Raw genomic sequence first — 15966 nt, forward strand, 5'->3', positions numbered from 1 at the left:
TGCACTGAGCATATCTTTCATGTGGACGTCTGTATACAAGGGAACGTCGATTACAATGGTAGAGGCAGAATCTAGACTCATCTGTGAAGAGAACTCTTTCCCAATCAGCCTCTTCCCAATGGATAAGGTCTCTCGCAAAATCCAAACGCGCCCTTCGATGGGCTGGGGTAAGGGCTGGACCTCTTGCCGCGACACGAGGCCTTAAATCATATTCTCTGAGGCGATTTCTCATTGTCTGAGTGCTAATTTGCACCCCAAGAGTTTGCTCAAGCTGATTTTGAAGGAGGCGAGCGGTTGCAAACCGTTGTCTCAACGAAGAAACTCTCAAGTAACGTTCTTGAATGGCAGTTGTTACCCGTGGTCTACCCTGTCCTGGTCCACCCTTCTTCTCGCAAAACTACCGCTTGGGCACATTCCTCTTGGGTCAAATTGCGTGTTTCGCGTTGCATAGCGATCAAGTGTAGAAAATCAAACGAAAGAAAAACTATTGATCACTAGAATTGATCGAGAACAACTGATTTCAGAATGGAGCCAATAAATTCAAAATCTGATAATCTCATCTTTTTTATTCCTGTTGGGAAAAAACATCTGTATTGAAAAAAAACGTTGAAAGTGGATAACATATGCATGCATAATTCTGATAAAAATAATTATCATTGAGAACACCTTCAGTTGTAGAATAAATTTGAGATTTCCATAATGTGCGTTAATTTTTTTTTCGCAGTGTATTTCAGAATTACCTCAATTTTGAATATTCTGAACATTGTAGTGTTACATTTGATGGGTAACGTTTGAATCTTTTCTGAAACCTCTTAGGATCCCAAAATTTAAAAATACTTTCGTCGTAAACATTCGGGACGTTACAAAAAGACTTTCCAATATAAATATTCCGGATATTAAGTATATCGTTACATTTCGGAGACACCTTCATTTACATACAAAATCAATATGGCTATACCCTCATTCATCAATTTTCCTGGTAATCAGTAGTTTGGTATGCTATCCAGATTTTTGTGTTCGTAAATTTTAAATGTCGTATTCACAACTGATTTATTATTTTTCAGATTATTTGAATTTGAATCGTTGTTCATGCATAGTTGGTTCATACAAAAAATATTGCTTTCTAGCTTATATCAGAAAAAACCATGCATTTCATTTCCTTGGTGTAAAATATACTATTTTTCAAAAAGAACAGATATTCGATATTTGATAAGGAATTGTGAAAAATGTTTACAAATCGAAAAATTTCCGATATTCCAAATGAAACATAACTGTAAAGATTTCAGATATTATTGAAGTAGTTTACAGTTTGCAACTGCAATTTAGACGAAAATTGTAACTTAGTTTGAAATTTTTGATTTGTATACTATGAGGTGAATAAACATATATTATTATTATTATTATTATTATCATCTGCGCAACCCGAAAATTCCACTACTGCAGATACCGGAAGTGAGGTATAACTTATATTGAGCTTAATGCGTATAGATTACTACCTGCTTCTGTATAGACTAGTGGTGATTGTGAAAAGATTGCAACCGATTCGACTGAGGTTCAAACCCCGATACCCTCATACGAACTCGAAAAAGGTATGGTGCGTACAAGTCCAGACAGACCAAGTTTGGGAAACGGTTCTCCTCAGAACCAACCTATCGGTCCTTCTTAGGACCACCACCCTGAAGACAGCAGGCGAGTGCATGCCGAAACGTCGGAAACAACCAACCGCAAAGATGATAAAACAGCCCAAGTAACTATCTAACATAAAATCCAATATCAAGTCAACAATTTGAAAAAAACCTTATCTCACATTTTCTAATTTCATAGAATATTGTTGAAGACTATTTATCCATTTTTGGCTTAGATTGAACATAATAACGGGTGTTTATTTTCGAGGTATATAACTTCAAGTTGGCATTACTGTTCAAGATGGCGACCGATTTGACAGCTGTCAAGTGATTTATTCTCAGTTTGGTTTGGTAATTCATCATGAATAGACTCACGCCTGAACAATTGCTAATAGTGCAATTTTATTTCAAAAATAATGGTTCTGTACGGGATACGTATCGCGCACTACGTCCATTTCATTTTGTTTAGCGATGAAGCGCACTTCTGGTTGAATGGCTACGTCAACAAACAAAACTACCGCATTTGGAGTGAAGCTAATCCTCAAGTGTATGTCGGAACACCGTTACATCCAGAAAAACTAACTGTTTGGTGCGCTTTATGGGCTGGTGGAATCATTGGTCCGTACTTCTTCAAAAACGATGATGGCCAGAACGTTACAGTCAATGGTGATCGGTATAAAGCCATGATTACTAACTTTTTCATTCCTGAGTTGAACAACTATGATGTCCAGGAGCTGTGGTTCCAACAAGACGGCGCAACATGTCACACAGCTCGTGCCACAATCGATTTATTGGAAGACACGTTCGGTGACCGCCTCATTTCACGTTTTGGACCTGTGAATTGGCCTCCAAGATCTTGTGATTTAACACCGCTAGACTACTTTCTGTGGGGCTATGTAAAGTCATTGGTCTATGCGGATAAGCCACAAACCCTTGACCATTTGAAAGACAACATTCGCCGTGTTATTGCCGATATACGGCCACAAATGTTGGAAAATGTCATCGAAAATTGGACGTCCAGATTGGACTACATCCGAGCCAGCCGTGGCGGTCATATGCCAGAAATCATATTTGAAATGTAATGCCACAAGATTATATAATAAAATTCATGTCAATCGAATGATCTATCGTTGTTTTATTGCAATTTAAAGTTCTATAGCTCTAAAAAAAACACCCTTCATAACATCAACTTGAGTGCGAATATTCATTCAAGTCTCTCGTCAATATGCCTTGTAATTTCCTCAGATGAGGCCTATTCATTAGTTAAAAAGCGTAATTGTGATGATGTTAGGTTCGCCCCATTGCTCTTAGTTTCACATTTTAATCAATTAGCTGATAGATTCTCCCGGCTCGATGATGAATATGTTTACAAAGCAATTAACAAGCCCCGTCAATATTGGCAACTTGGCGAAAACTTGTCTACCTTTTGAAGCTTTATCGATATCACGAAGCTCTTCATGGAAACCCCTATTTCTTAATGAAGATGGACTTATTTACCTTTGTAACTTTATATCGGTCCATCTCGTGTTGAACTACAAACATTTATACATGAAATATGTCAAATAATTGTGCTCCATACTCTCAGATCTTCTTTTTGTTTAAGGTCCGGAATTTACATTGCCTACGCCTCTAATTTCATTTCTCCTATTTTCTGCTGTTGTCTGGTCTGAAGGCTTTCCTCCCTACTTCATGTCACTTTTTTATTCTATTTAGTTCTTTGAAAGAGGTATTTCCTCTTATCTGTCATTCTTATTCTGATTTGTAGTATCTTTCTTAATTCCTTATTCTCGTGCTCTTTCAGCGTCTCTATTGTCTTCTTTCTTTGTTTATTGACTATTTCCTCAATAGTTTCTATTTTCAGTTCTTCTCTGATTTGTTGGTTAGTTATATATCATGCGGCGCCAACCGCTGTTCTTATTACTGAGTTTGGCGTGCTTTGCAACTGATTATTATTGTCTTTCGTATTATACCAGGTAACTCCTGCATACGTAATGCTTGGTATTAGCACTATTTTATTATCTTCAGCTTATTTTCTGAAGAAAGTTTACTTTTAGGGTTGAACAGCGGGTACAGTCTGCCGTGCAATTGCCTTGTCTTTTTTCTGTTTTCTTCTATCTGTTCGTTAAAATCCATTTTTTCATTCAGTATTACTCTCAGATATTTCGCTCGCTTTTTCTATTCTATCGTCTGGTTTACTATTTTGACGTTTCCTGCTTTCTCTTTCTTTACTGTTGTTCCTCCGAAGTAGATTGCAACTGTTTTCGATGTGTTCACTTTGAATCTCCATTTCTTGAAGTATTCCATCAGTTGCTCCATACTAAAAGCACTTGAATAGAATCGACTCTACTCAATTGTCTTCTACAATAGTAAACTGATTGTTAGTTAGTTTGAAGTACGGTATGTTTGACGTAGGCGGGGACTTAATTAGAAAGAGAACCATCAGTAGCTGGTGAGATTAATTAGCATTTCACGAGCTATCGAAACATGTATGCTATCGGGAAAACTTCGAAAAAATGCATAGAATGTTATTATAGCAAAACCGTTTTTCAAAAAAAAAAACTGCAAATTCCACAGTCAGAATTGAGTGGTATACAGATTACAGAGTATTTCTGTACATTTTTATTCGTTTTCACTACCGGTTAGCTGGAATTGTCACTGAATTTATTAAGTTTGAATTGTAATTTGCAAAAGGGGTTGATCCCGTTAAAATCATCTTTCATTTGATTGTAAACAAATGAATATTTCATTCATTCATATTTTCTAATGCAAATACTCTATCATAGTTGGTGGAGCGATTTGTCTGGTTAATTCCGATAACGAACTATTAATTTGAATATGTGAATATGATAGTATTATTAAATTTATTTGAGCAATTCCATTCGAAATCACATTGAAGAAATTGAAAATCAACATTCGAAATTATATCCATGGGATCTATGATTCAATAAATATTTGATCGTTAAATTTGAAAGTTTTCTTCTCACATTGAGACAATTTTTTCTTGATTTCCCAATTTTTTTAGACATACCCTATACACAACATGGGTATATTTTCCAATTGATGATTTCGAATTTTCCCAGAGTGATCTTGAATATTTTGAATGAATTAACATTAAATTAACTACATTTGCATTCACACTTTTCAATTGAAAATAGATTGAGCGTTCAGAAAAAATTGGAAAACTAGTTGTTTGAATTAGGGCAAAATGGTCATCATCTCTATTAATCTAGGATAATATGACTTATTTACAGTCATTTACGGAATTAAAGTTTTTAGTTAGGGCATCACAACAAATAGCAACAAATCAATCAAAAAAATTCAAAAATCATTTCAAGGTTGATTATTTCAGTGGCGGTAATAATATGATGAATATAATAAAGTTGCAATCAACACTGACTGAATTGTTGAGGTCTGAATTTGAGTTAAGAAAATGATTAATTCATTCAACAGACCTATATAAGACATTTCAATATTGACATGAATTTCAAGAATACTCAAATCAAGTGAAAATAAAATAGGAGCATTTTGGAATGAATTTTCAAATATCATTGTGCCATAATCTTCACTAAACCACTGATAAATCGATACCTTTTTTTTTTTGTAACTACTGGGCTCCATGTTTTTAGTGATAATATTCGTGAGAGATATAATAAAGCTCTAAAAATGAAATTATTTATTCAGATTCATTTTGATTTACAGATATTCTAGAAAAGTTGTTCTGGTTGCATCAACAGTTAATTTCGTACTGACTCTTTTTGATATATTTTCGAGTCTGAAGTCAGGACTAAGTCTAAAAATGAATGTCCTAAACGATTTCCGTAATGAAGTTTTCGAGCTTAATCCTCTGATGAATTCTAGCACTGTTGTAAGCGAAACATGTAATGAAAATATTAGACAATTTCTGGAAAAAGAGCTGGAAATTTTTTTTTCGAAAAATCCAGCCACAAGATCCTTCATCAAGTCTCAGTTTAATTTTTCTTCTACTCAATAGAAGGTATCGAAACTTATAAGAATGAATTTATTTTTCATGTTGAAAATTCACTATTCGTCTATTCAAGTCAAAGTTGAAGCAAGCAACAGGATACAAAAGAGTTAATTAAAAATAAAAAATGTCAAAGACAATGGGATGACGTATAGCCAGTTTGAGAAGTTTCGAAAGTTACAAACAAGGGCAGCCCGCTTTATTCCATTTTGGAACCCATCCCTTCGTAATGATGCTTTTAATGAAATATTGTTGCAAGAATGCTGAGTTATCCTACCCTTATCCATAAGGATTTCTAGGTGCTAATGAGACAAAACAAATTGATGGCATCGAAACGAAACTACTGCTAGAAAACACAATTAGGACTCCATGATTCGGTTGATTAACGTAGAATCTAGTAGTCTCTGTCTCCTGGAGTAAAACCGAATTAAACAGCGTGTTAACTCGATAATTCCGGCCTCCAAGATACAATTTGATGTCCGTTCCTTATTGGACCTTCGCACATTTCGCAAAGTAATTAGGCGAATCCGATAAAGCGTTCATATTGATGGAACCTGCTCAATCAATAGAATGTTTATTGGATCTGCCCTCCCTGATATCGTCAACTACACTGTGAACACGATACCGACGGCGATTCTGACATATTGTATTTGTTCCTCACTGGACGACACATGATCCTGAATTAATGATCGTCGTACACACCAAGCTTTACATGGATAAATTGCACAATAAGGGCACCCTCAAACCAACGCAGCAAATGTGAATATTTGTACCGCATCTGAGTCTGGATCCTACTAATTTATTATGGATTGATAGTTTGATAACTGGAAGTACCGATTATCGATTGATAATTTGAAAATCGGAAGTACCGATTATTCTACTAATTTATTATTTATCGATTGATAGTTTGATAACTGGAAGTACCGATTATCGATTGATAGTTTGATAACTGGAAGTACTAATTATCCTACTAATTTATTATCGATTGATAGTTTGATAACTGAAAGTACCGATTATCGATTGATAGTTTGATAATCGGAAGAAGCGATTATCCTACAAATTTATAATCGATTGGTAGTTTGATAATGATTGGAAGTACCGATTATCCTACTAATTTATTATCGATTGATAGTTTGATAACTGGAAGTACCGATTATCGATTGGTAATTTGAAAATCGGAAGTACCAATTATTCTACTTATTTATTATTTATCGATTGATAGTTTGATAACTGGAAGTACCGATTATCGATTGATAGTTTGATAATCGGAAGTACTAATTATATTACTAATTTATTATCGATTGATAGTTTGATAACTGAAAGTACCGATTATCGATTGATAGTTTGATAACTGAAAGTACCGATTATCGATTGATAGTTTGATAATCGGAAGAAGCGATTATCCTACAAATTTATTATCGATTGATGATTTGATAATTGGAAGTACCGATTATCCTACTAATTTAGTATCGATTGATAGTTTCATAACTGGAATTATCGATTGATAGTTTGATAATCGGAAGTACCAATTATCCTACTAATTTATTATCGATTGATAGTTTCATAACTGAAAGTACCGATTATCGATTGATAGTTTGATAATCGGAAGTAGCGATTATCCTACTAATTTATAATCGATTGGTAGTTTGATAATTGGAACTACCGATTATCCTACTAATTTATTATCGATTGATAATTTGATGATTGAAAGTGCGGATTATCCTATTAATTTAGCATCGATTGATAGTTTGATAATCGGAAGTACCGTTTTTCGATTGATAGTTCAATAATCGGAAGTAGCGATTATTCTACAAATTTTGAATCGATTGGTAGTTTGATAATTGGAAGTACCGATTATCCTACAAATTTATAATCGATTGGTAGTTTGATAATGATTGGAAGTACCGATTATCCTACTAATTTAGTATCGATTGATAGTTTGATAATAGGAATTATCAATTATCGATTGATAGTTTGATAATCGGAAGTACCAATTATCCTACTAATTTATTATCGATTGATAGTTTGATAACTGAAAGTACCGATTATCGATTGATAGTTTGATAATCGGAAGTACTAATTATCCTACTAATTTATTATCGATTGATAGTTTGATAACTGAAACTAGCGATTATCCTACAAATTTTGAATCGATTGGTAGTTTGATAATTGGAAGTACCGATTATCCTACTTATTTATTATTGATTGATAGTTTGATAATAGGAAGTTCCGTTTATCGATTGATAGTTTGGTGATCGGAAGTACCCTTGAATAAATTAAATTGAATAAATCGAATTGAATTGAACCTATTGTCGATTAATAGTTCGATAATCAGAAGTACCAACTATCAATTTATGGTTTGATAATGGTAAATATCAATAATCGATTGATAGTTTGATAGATAGATAGATAGATAGCTGGTCTTTATTTGCAGATCATTATCACAGAAGGGTGAAGTCTAGCAAGCTATTCAACTTAATCCCTGAAGTGATAGAAAATCCACAATAAATTCTCCAAAACTTAAAAAATAACCAAAATCCATTTTCAGAATGTACAATACAGGTGTGACTAAGATATGTTAATACTTATCATAGAATTTGGACAAAATAACAGAATCAACACAAGTCATATAACAGAATAAACAATATTAACCATCATTGATCCTATTGATAATCGGAAATACTGTTTTTCATACTAATTTATTATCGATTGATAGTTTGATGATCGAAAGTACCGATTATCGATTGGTATAGTTTGATAATCGGAACTACCGATTATCTAATTTGATTTTTCAGTTGATCATCTTGGATTCATTGAGACATATGTAGTTATCCTGATAAAAACATAAATCCCCTTTTCAGTCTTTTCCATAAGATTGTTGAAAACTGCATCTTCTAAAGAGCGAAAAGGCTTTGTTTAGAGAGAGGACTAGCATTTCACAGGTCTGAGATTGGGGGAAATAAAGCAAAACATATTCTGCAGAAAGAATATGTTGTTCCAGCAGGATGACGTGGTTCAACACCCTCTTGTCGCCAAATTGAGGAAAGATGGAATTTCTCCACGGATTCCTTCCAAATAAAACGTATCCTCGAGATTTAGTCCCTTGTGAGTTTCCTTTGTAACGAAAACTCAAGGAAGGACTCTAGGGAATAACATATATCAAACTAGGAAGTCGTAGGTTAAATTCAAATCAGAGAGATTCGAGAACTTTGAAAATATCTTTTTATTGAGTTTGTCGAGCAGTGATTAGTTTCATTTTCATCTAAAACTATTATAATGTATGACGGTCTTTCATTAATGAATACTCATAATAATCTTATATCCTGAATTGTTTGCGTTCTGACTGAAACATAAAAAAAATTTTTTTGATAACTTTATTGACTCCCATCCTCTTGGCTATGTAATAGTTGAGTAAAGTTAAGAAGTTTTCAGAATTCTGTTAACAGTTCAACTCCTCGGAGGATTGACCATATTCAAACTTCAAAAAGTTTGTTCGATAAGTTTTGCGAGTCGATAAGAAAAAAAAATTATGGTGAAATAACTTTATTATTCAGTGGGTATCGTCCCGCTGAACGTCAATACCTACACTTGTTCCAACGAGATTCTAATTTATTAATTCCATCCTAGAAGTGATGGTAGCAAAATACGCTTCTACAGCTGTTAAGACCTCATCATTTGATGAAAACGCTTTCCACTTTCCACGCATGGATAATTTTAGGTTTGAAAACAGATGGAAATCACTAGGCGCCAAATCTGGTGAATACGGTGGATGATCTAACAATTCGTGGATTTTAGCTATTGTCAAAATAATCTTGTGACGCGATGCATTTTCTGATGAAAAATAATTTTTTCTCTTCTACCAACCGGATCTTCTTCTACCAACCGGATCTTTTTTCAATAAGTTTTTCTTTCAGCAGGTCTTAAAGGTTACAATAAAATTTATAATCTATTTTTTTTTCACCAGTTTTCAAGTATTTTCCAAAAAAAGTTCCTTCCGCATTCCAAAAACACCTTTTTGACAAGTATCGTCTGTAATGATTAATCGACACACGGAATCCAGTTTATGCTTTCGAAAACGCTTTAAATGTTGCTGAGAAAGTCGTATTCGAATGTATTTTTGTTCTTTTGTTGGCGAATCCGGCACCCAATTAAGACAAAGCTTTCTGAAGCCCAATATAGTAAAAATATTGCTTACACTGCCCACTGTGATGCCTAGAGCTTCTACTAAATTTCTTTCATTCAGAACAAATGTACTAGAATGAGAAACACAATATGTTTTCTATTTGAAAATGTTTATTCTGTAGGCGATCGATTTCGGTCATTAAACCATCATCAGGCCAGCTGAAATGAACAATTCCCAACATTTTACATTATGAAATTGAGGTTATTTTATTTTATTTACTGGACTCATACGGTATCCTGCATTCGTTCTACGATTTTTGGTGTTTTCGATGTTTTTGGATGTCTTGGACGTGGATTGTCTTCAAGGATTGTAAAAGTTTTTTTTTTTTAGAGCTATAGAACTTTAAATTGCAATAAAACAAATATGGATTATTCGATTGACATGAATTTTAGTTATCCGCAAGATAACCTTGTGGCATTACATTTTAAATATGATTTCTGGTATATGACCGCCACGGCTGGCTCGGATGTAGTCCAATCTGGACGTCCAATTTTCGATGACTTTTTCCAACATTTGTGGCCGTATATCGGCAATAACGCGGCGAATGTTGTCTTCCAAATGGTCAAGGGTTTGTGGCTTATCCGCATAGACCAATGACTTTACATAGGCCCACAGAAATTAGTCTAGCGGTGTTAAATCACAAGATCTTGGAGGCCAATTCACAGGTCCAAAACGTGAAATTAGGCGGTCACCAAACGTGTCTTTCAATAAATCGATTGTGGCACGAGCTGTGTGACATGTTGCGCCGTCTTGTTGGAACCACAGCTCCTGGACATCATGGTTGTTCAATTCAGGAATGAAAAAGTTAGTAATCATGGCTCTATACCGATCACCATTGACTGTAACGTTCTGGCCATCATCGTTTTTGAAGAAGTACGGACCAATGATTCCACCAGCCCATAAAGCGCACCAAACAGTCAGTTTTTCTGGATGTAACAGAGTTTCGACATACACTTGTGGATTAGCTTCACTCCAAATGCAGCAGTTTTGTTTGTTGACGTAGCCATTCAACCAGAAGTGCGCTTCATCGCTAAACAAAATAAAACGGACGTAGTGCGCGATACGTATTCCGCACAAAACCATTATTTTCGAAATAAAATTGCACTATTTTGCAAGCGTTGTTCATATTCACGATGAATTGCCAAACTAAACTGAGAATAAATCACTTGACAGCTGTTAAATCGGTCGCCATCTTGAACAGTAATGCCAAATTGAAGTTATATACCTAGAAAAAAACACCCTATACAACATGAGGACACAATCGAAAATCGTGAAATTGATATCAAATTGAATTTCAGTATCAGCTTGATGGTGATTATTCTCTCTGTACATAAATACAAACTATTATCCAGTTAATTTATCATTCGCAATTCATAGATAAACATAGCATCCCAACAAATAACAATGGGATAAATTGAGGACTGACATCCCGAATATGCATCCCGAATATTGTCATTCCTGGAAGTTGGACAAATTGAATTTTTCGCATGATTGTTTCGAAAACTGTAACATCGAATGAATCGCTACATACAAGCTTGATATAAGGATAATATAGGATAAGAGCTATTCACGGAATTCGTAATTGATTTTTAGAGGTTTCCAGTAAGGCAATCCACTTTCGCACTTTCTACGGAGAATTCAATAATTTCCAAAACCCAATAAATACACAATGAAGCACTGCTAAAGATACTGTTCTGAATCGAAAGATATAGCTATAGGTTTTATTGTTTTTATTCACTACACATTTTCCAATTGAAGTTCAGAAAATCAGAGTTCAATAATTGAACTCTTTTGTTGTGTTATTTTGTGAACTTGTGATTTTTTCGACGGTGACAGCCTCTTTTGGGCGTCCACTGCGTTCGCCGTCTTCGGTGCTCATTTCACCACGTTTAAACTTAGCATACCAATCAATGATGGTTGATTTTACTGGTGCAGAACCCGGAAACTCTTCATCAAGCCAAGATTTTGCTTCAACTGTATTTTTCCCTTCAGAAATCAATATTTTATCAGCACACAAAATTTTTTTTTCCATTTTTTTTCAAATATCAAAAGTAGCTACACTCAAAACGCAATATCTCACAAACTAATGGTCGGACTGCTGTCAAATTTTGACACGTATCGTTTGAAGGTTGGTACTAACTAAAAATCATATGGATTTAATACCGCCATCTGTGAATCAGATCGGGGAATTTTCAATTGGCCTTATGAGCAAGTTGCCGGCTTTGATAAAAGTATCGACGACCTCCTTAGGTTTGTATGAATAGCTAGGGTTATAAACAAATTGGTCGCAGTTACCGGAAGACTTACATAGCCGCAACGATTCCGATTCAGTAATAATAATAATTATAACCTATATGGCTATTCATTTTTATTCATTCTGAAGAACATGTAACCAATTCTAAATTACAATCTCCCATTTCTGAATTCCCTATTATCAAATCCCAATTCCAATTCAAATTCTCTGAAATCAATTTTTCCGTTTCTGAAATATAGAGTATTGTTCTGAATCTCGAATTCCTTATTCAGAATAACAACTTCCTATTCTGAGAATTACAATTTCCATTTCCTGAAATTCTATTGGCTATTCTGAATTACATTTTCACTTCCTGAATTAAAATTAAAAAAGGTGTAGAACGTTAAAGTATTTCAGTTTATAGGAATCTTTTTTTGGCGGAGAAATCCTGACTAACTAAATTTTTGCTGTCGATAAAACAAAGTCAAACGTGAATGGAAATTGTCCTCTACCAGATCAATTGATTCAGATAGAGATTCAATTTCTTCTCAGCTTCTCAAGGTGAATTCTCACAGCTTATCTTAGTCACTGCGAGCTCGGAAAATCAAAACAAGGGACCATTACTCTCAGAATGCTGTATCACTTTGGAGGAAATATATTTACTTTGGATTGTGCGGAAGTCAGGGATATTGTCGACAAACACGAAAAATCCAAGATGGAACGTGCTCAGCTCCACAAAATATATAAGCACGTGTAAGGACGAAAATTTGTCGATACGATGAATTTGTATTCGCATTAACTTTGCTCTAACATATCAAAATAAGTTTGCTTTTCTTCTACACCTTTTTCAATTGTAATTCAAAAGGCGTAAAATGTAAATTAGAATAGCAAATTGAAATTCATGAGATCGAAATTTTAATTCAGATAGGAAGTTGTTATTCAGAAACGGTAGTTTGTTTTTCAGAAAAAGAAAAATTGATTTCAAGAATATATAAATTGAAATTGAGATTTGATAATTTGAAATTCAGAAATCGGAAATTGTGATTCAGAATTAATAAAAATGAATAGTCAAATCTATCGTTAAGGCTCTGCTAGCCTTCTGGGAACTACGACCAATTTAATATTTTGTCCTTAACCCTAGCACTAGCTATTCATATACAGGGTGTTTCATTGGGAAACAGAAATACTTCACAGGTGCATAGGTGACTCCAAGGCGGTTCTGGAGATACTCCATTTATTGGGTCTTACCCTCTTCGTAGCCGAGATACAGGGTGTTTTATGAATGTTGCCCGTTTCTTTCTGAGGCCATATCGAACGAATATTTCATTTGATTTTATAATTTTTCAAAACAATATCAAGACAACGCTGCTAATATAGGTTGGTAATTGTTTCAGATTCGACCATGGCAAATCCAAACTCAAATAAAATATATCACAATGTCTTGGAAGAACAGAGCAGGAGAATTGAAGAGGAGAAAATTAACTGTGCAATGAAATATGGCAATAGCGTCTTCAACAAAACACTAAGGCCGTTCTTCGATGTAGAAACTCAAGGTGAGCCCAAAACTGAATCAAACATATACTAGGGCTGTTATTAACTTTATTTACTAGCTTTTACCGCAGCTCAGCCAGAATACTGGTAAAAAAAGACTATTCCCATTGAATCTACTATATTTATTCAGAAAGGATGAAACATTCATTGCTTAGGTAATTAATTAAATATCTAACGTCTGAAGAGAAAATCCGGATTCTCATTCTGGAAAGCAGCCTTCCAGAAACACTTTCATGGTTTTCCATAAATATGAAGTCACTTGGGAGATAAATCAACTGAATGAGGTCATCCAATTATGAAAGCCTCAAACGTATATAATAATCTCTTGAATCAGACGGTATAATTTTTGTGGTTAATCAAAAGTGTGAAGATGTAATTAGGACATCAACTCAAGAGGTCTTATTTGGAAGTATATTAGAGAGATGTTATCATTCGCTCTTCAAATATTCAACATTTTCGGAATAATAAGATGTAGCTTCACAATCAGATTGAAAACTAATTAGCACATGGGTTTGAAGAGAAATCTGAAGAAATTTTTTTTCCATACCCACAAAGTTTTATTCTTTTTTTGTTTCTTACTCTAATACCCCTGCCTGATAATCAGGGGTTGTAACAGGTTCTTATATCGACAAAAGACTTCAAGTATTTTATCCTGCAACAACATTTTCAAAGATTCAAAATATTTCACATCATTTGATTTATGACCGACATCAATAATCTCATGTGTTACTCAGGCCGGGGTTAGGGGTGAAACAGTAAAGTGATTCAGGCGCCTCTATTTGACAGGCGGCAATTCGGCCGAATTTGCTGGCCACCTTTTCATATTGTACCTTGAGGAGGCTCCGCTCCGCACATTTGGCAGCCCAACCAATATGAACAAAATTCTCTATTATTGAAAAAGTGATAATATCAATATGCTTTTCTCAATGCCGAGAAAACTCTACCTTCGCTTTCGAATTATTTGGAATCCGATATATACACATTCAACACATGGAAAATTCCTACGATTTGCATTCGAAACAAGTAACTGTTGAATACCAAATGTTTCAAGCGGAACACATGTAATGGACTAGTTTAGTGATGTTGATAATACTATATTTGACACGATAGAATTAAAATATAGAGCAAAACTGATAAATCAGTGAAAAATTTTGAAAATCCATCAATAAATGACTGAGAAATAGATTATTTAAATTTACTTATTTTAGCGCGGAACGTCTTTGGTCTCCGACTCGTCTGTGACGTCACGCCACTTGCCTGTGATCGCTACACCATAAATTACGTTTAAATACTCAGCCGCGCCAAGGCTCTCGCGCCTTTAGTAATAGTAAATAGTAAATAGTAAATTTTATTCGCCATCAAGAAAGAATTACATGGCACGTCATATAAACACATTCAGCAATATTACATAATGATAAAAAAAAACATACTAATATAAAAATAAACATCAGTTAACACAGTTTAACAAGTTAAAATTTCAATACATCAACACGCTGAAGACAACACAAGTCAGAACTCGAATCTCAAAAACTCGTCAACAGAATAAAATACGTTCTCCAACAACAAATTCTTGACATTTCTCTGAAGAGCTGACCTTGGCAAACTCTTCATAGATTGAGGAAGCTTGTTGTACAGTTTGATGCACCAGTAATTCACTGCAATTTGAGTGGATTTAGCTCTATGAAAATTGCTCCTGAACTCATCTCTGTGTCTGGTGTTGTACGAATGGCAATCGCTGACTTGAGTGAACCCATTTTTGTTTGAGTGAACAAATTTCAAGCACTCCAGAATGAAAACGGAGACAATGGTAAGTATCCTATGCTTCTTAAATAGTTCTCGACAGCTATGTGTTTTTGGTACACCACTCAAAATTCTTACTGCCTCCTTTTGTTTCAGGAAAATCCGATCAAGACCTGGACTATGCCCCCATATCAGTATCCCATATGTCGCCACAGAGTGAAAGTTCTTTGTAGTTGTACAGTGTAGTTTTAACTTAAGTTTTGTTTTTATGTCACCATAATGGAAGAAGGCTTCGTGAAAGGACTAAGTTATTTTTACTCAATAACTTATTTCAAACCAACTTACACCTTAGTATTTTCATTATCAGAAATAGACAGCTAGTACTGATAGGTACTTACATCAAAATGATCTTCACACACATATGAAGTAGTTTTAGGTCCAATTAAGTCACGCCTCATTAATTTGCACCACTTCTTCCTTTGATTCATGTCATTTGGTACATGAAAAACAATTTATTGGGGTTTTTAATTGTTGTGCTTGCACACATAGGCACAATACAATATTTGTAGGATTTTTTTTATTTCAGCCATCTTGTAACGAACAAACACGACACGAACGGCACAAGTGATTGTACACCAATTAATTCGTAAGC

The 15966-nt window shown here is 34.5% G+C and overlaps 1 protein-coding gene across 1 annotated transcript in view; it reads left to right on the top strand.

Moving 5' to 3' along the window:
• LOC123673499 (parathyroid hormone/parathyroid hormone-related peptide receptor-like) overlaps positions 1-15966 on the top strand; it is a 94767-nt gene that overhangs the window by 56377 nt on the left and 22424 nt on the right. The window contains exon 2 of the mRNA XM_045608016.1: positions 13418-13576. Coding sequence (XP_045463972.1) covers positions 13426-13576 — 151 coding nt within the window. The 5' untranslated portion in view covers positions 13418-13425. The remainder of the gene's footprint in view (positions 1-13417; positions 13577-15966) is intronic.

Source organism: Harmonia axyridis, chromosome 2 (assembly GCF_914767665.1).
Source record: "Harmonia axyridis chromosome 2, icHarAxyr1.1, whole genome shotgun sequence".
Lineage (NCBI taxonomy): Eukaryota > Metazoa > Arthropoda > Insecta > Coleoptera > Coccinellidae > Harmonia > Harmonia axyridis.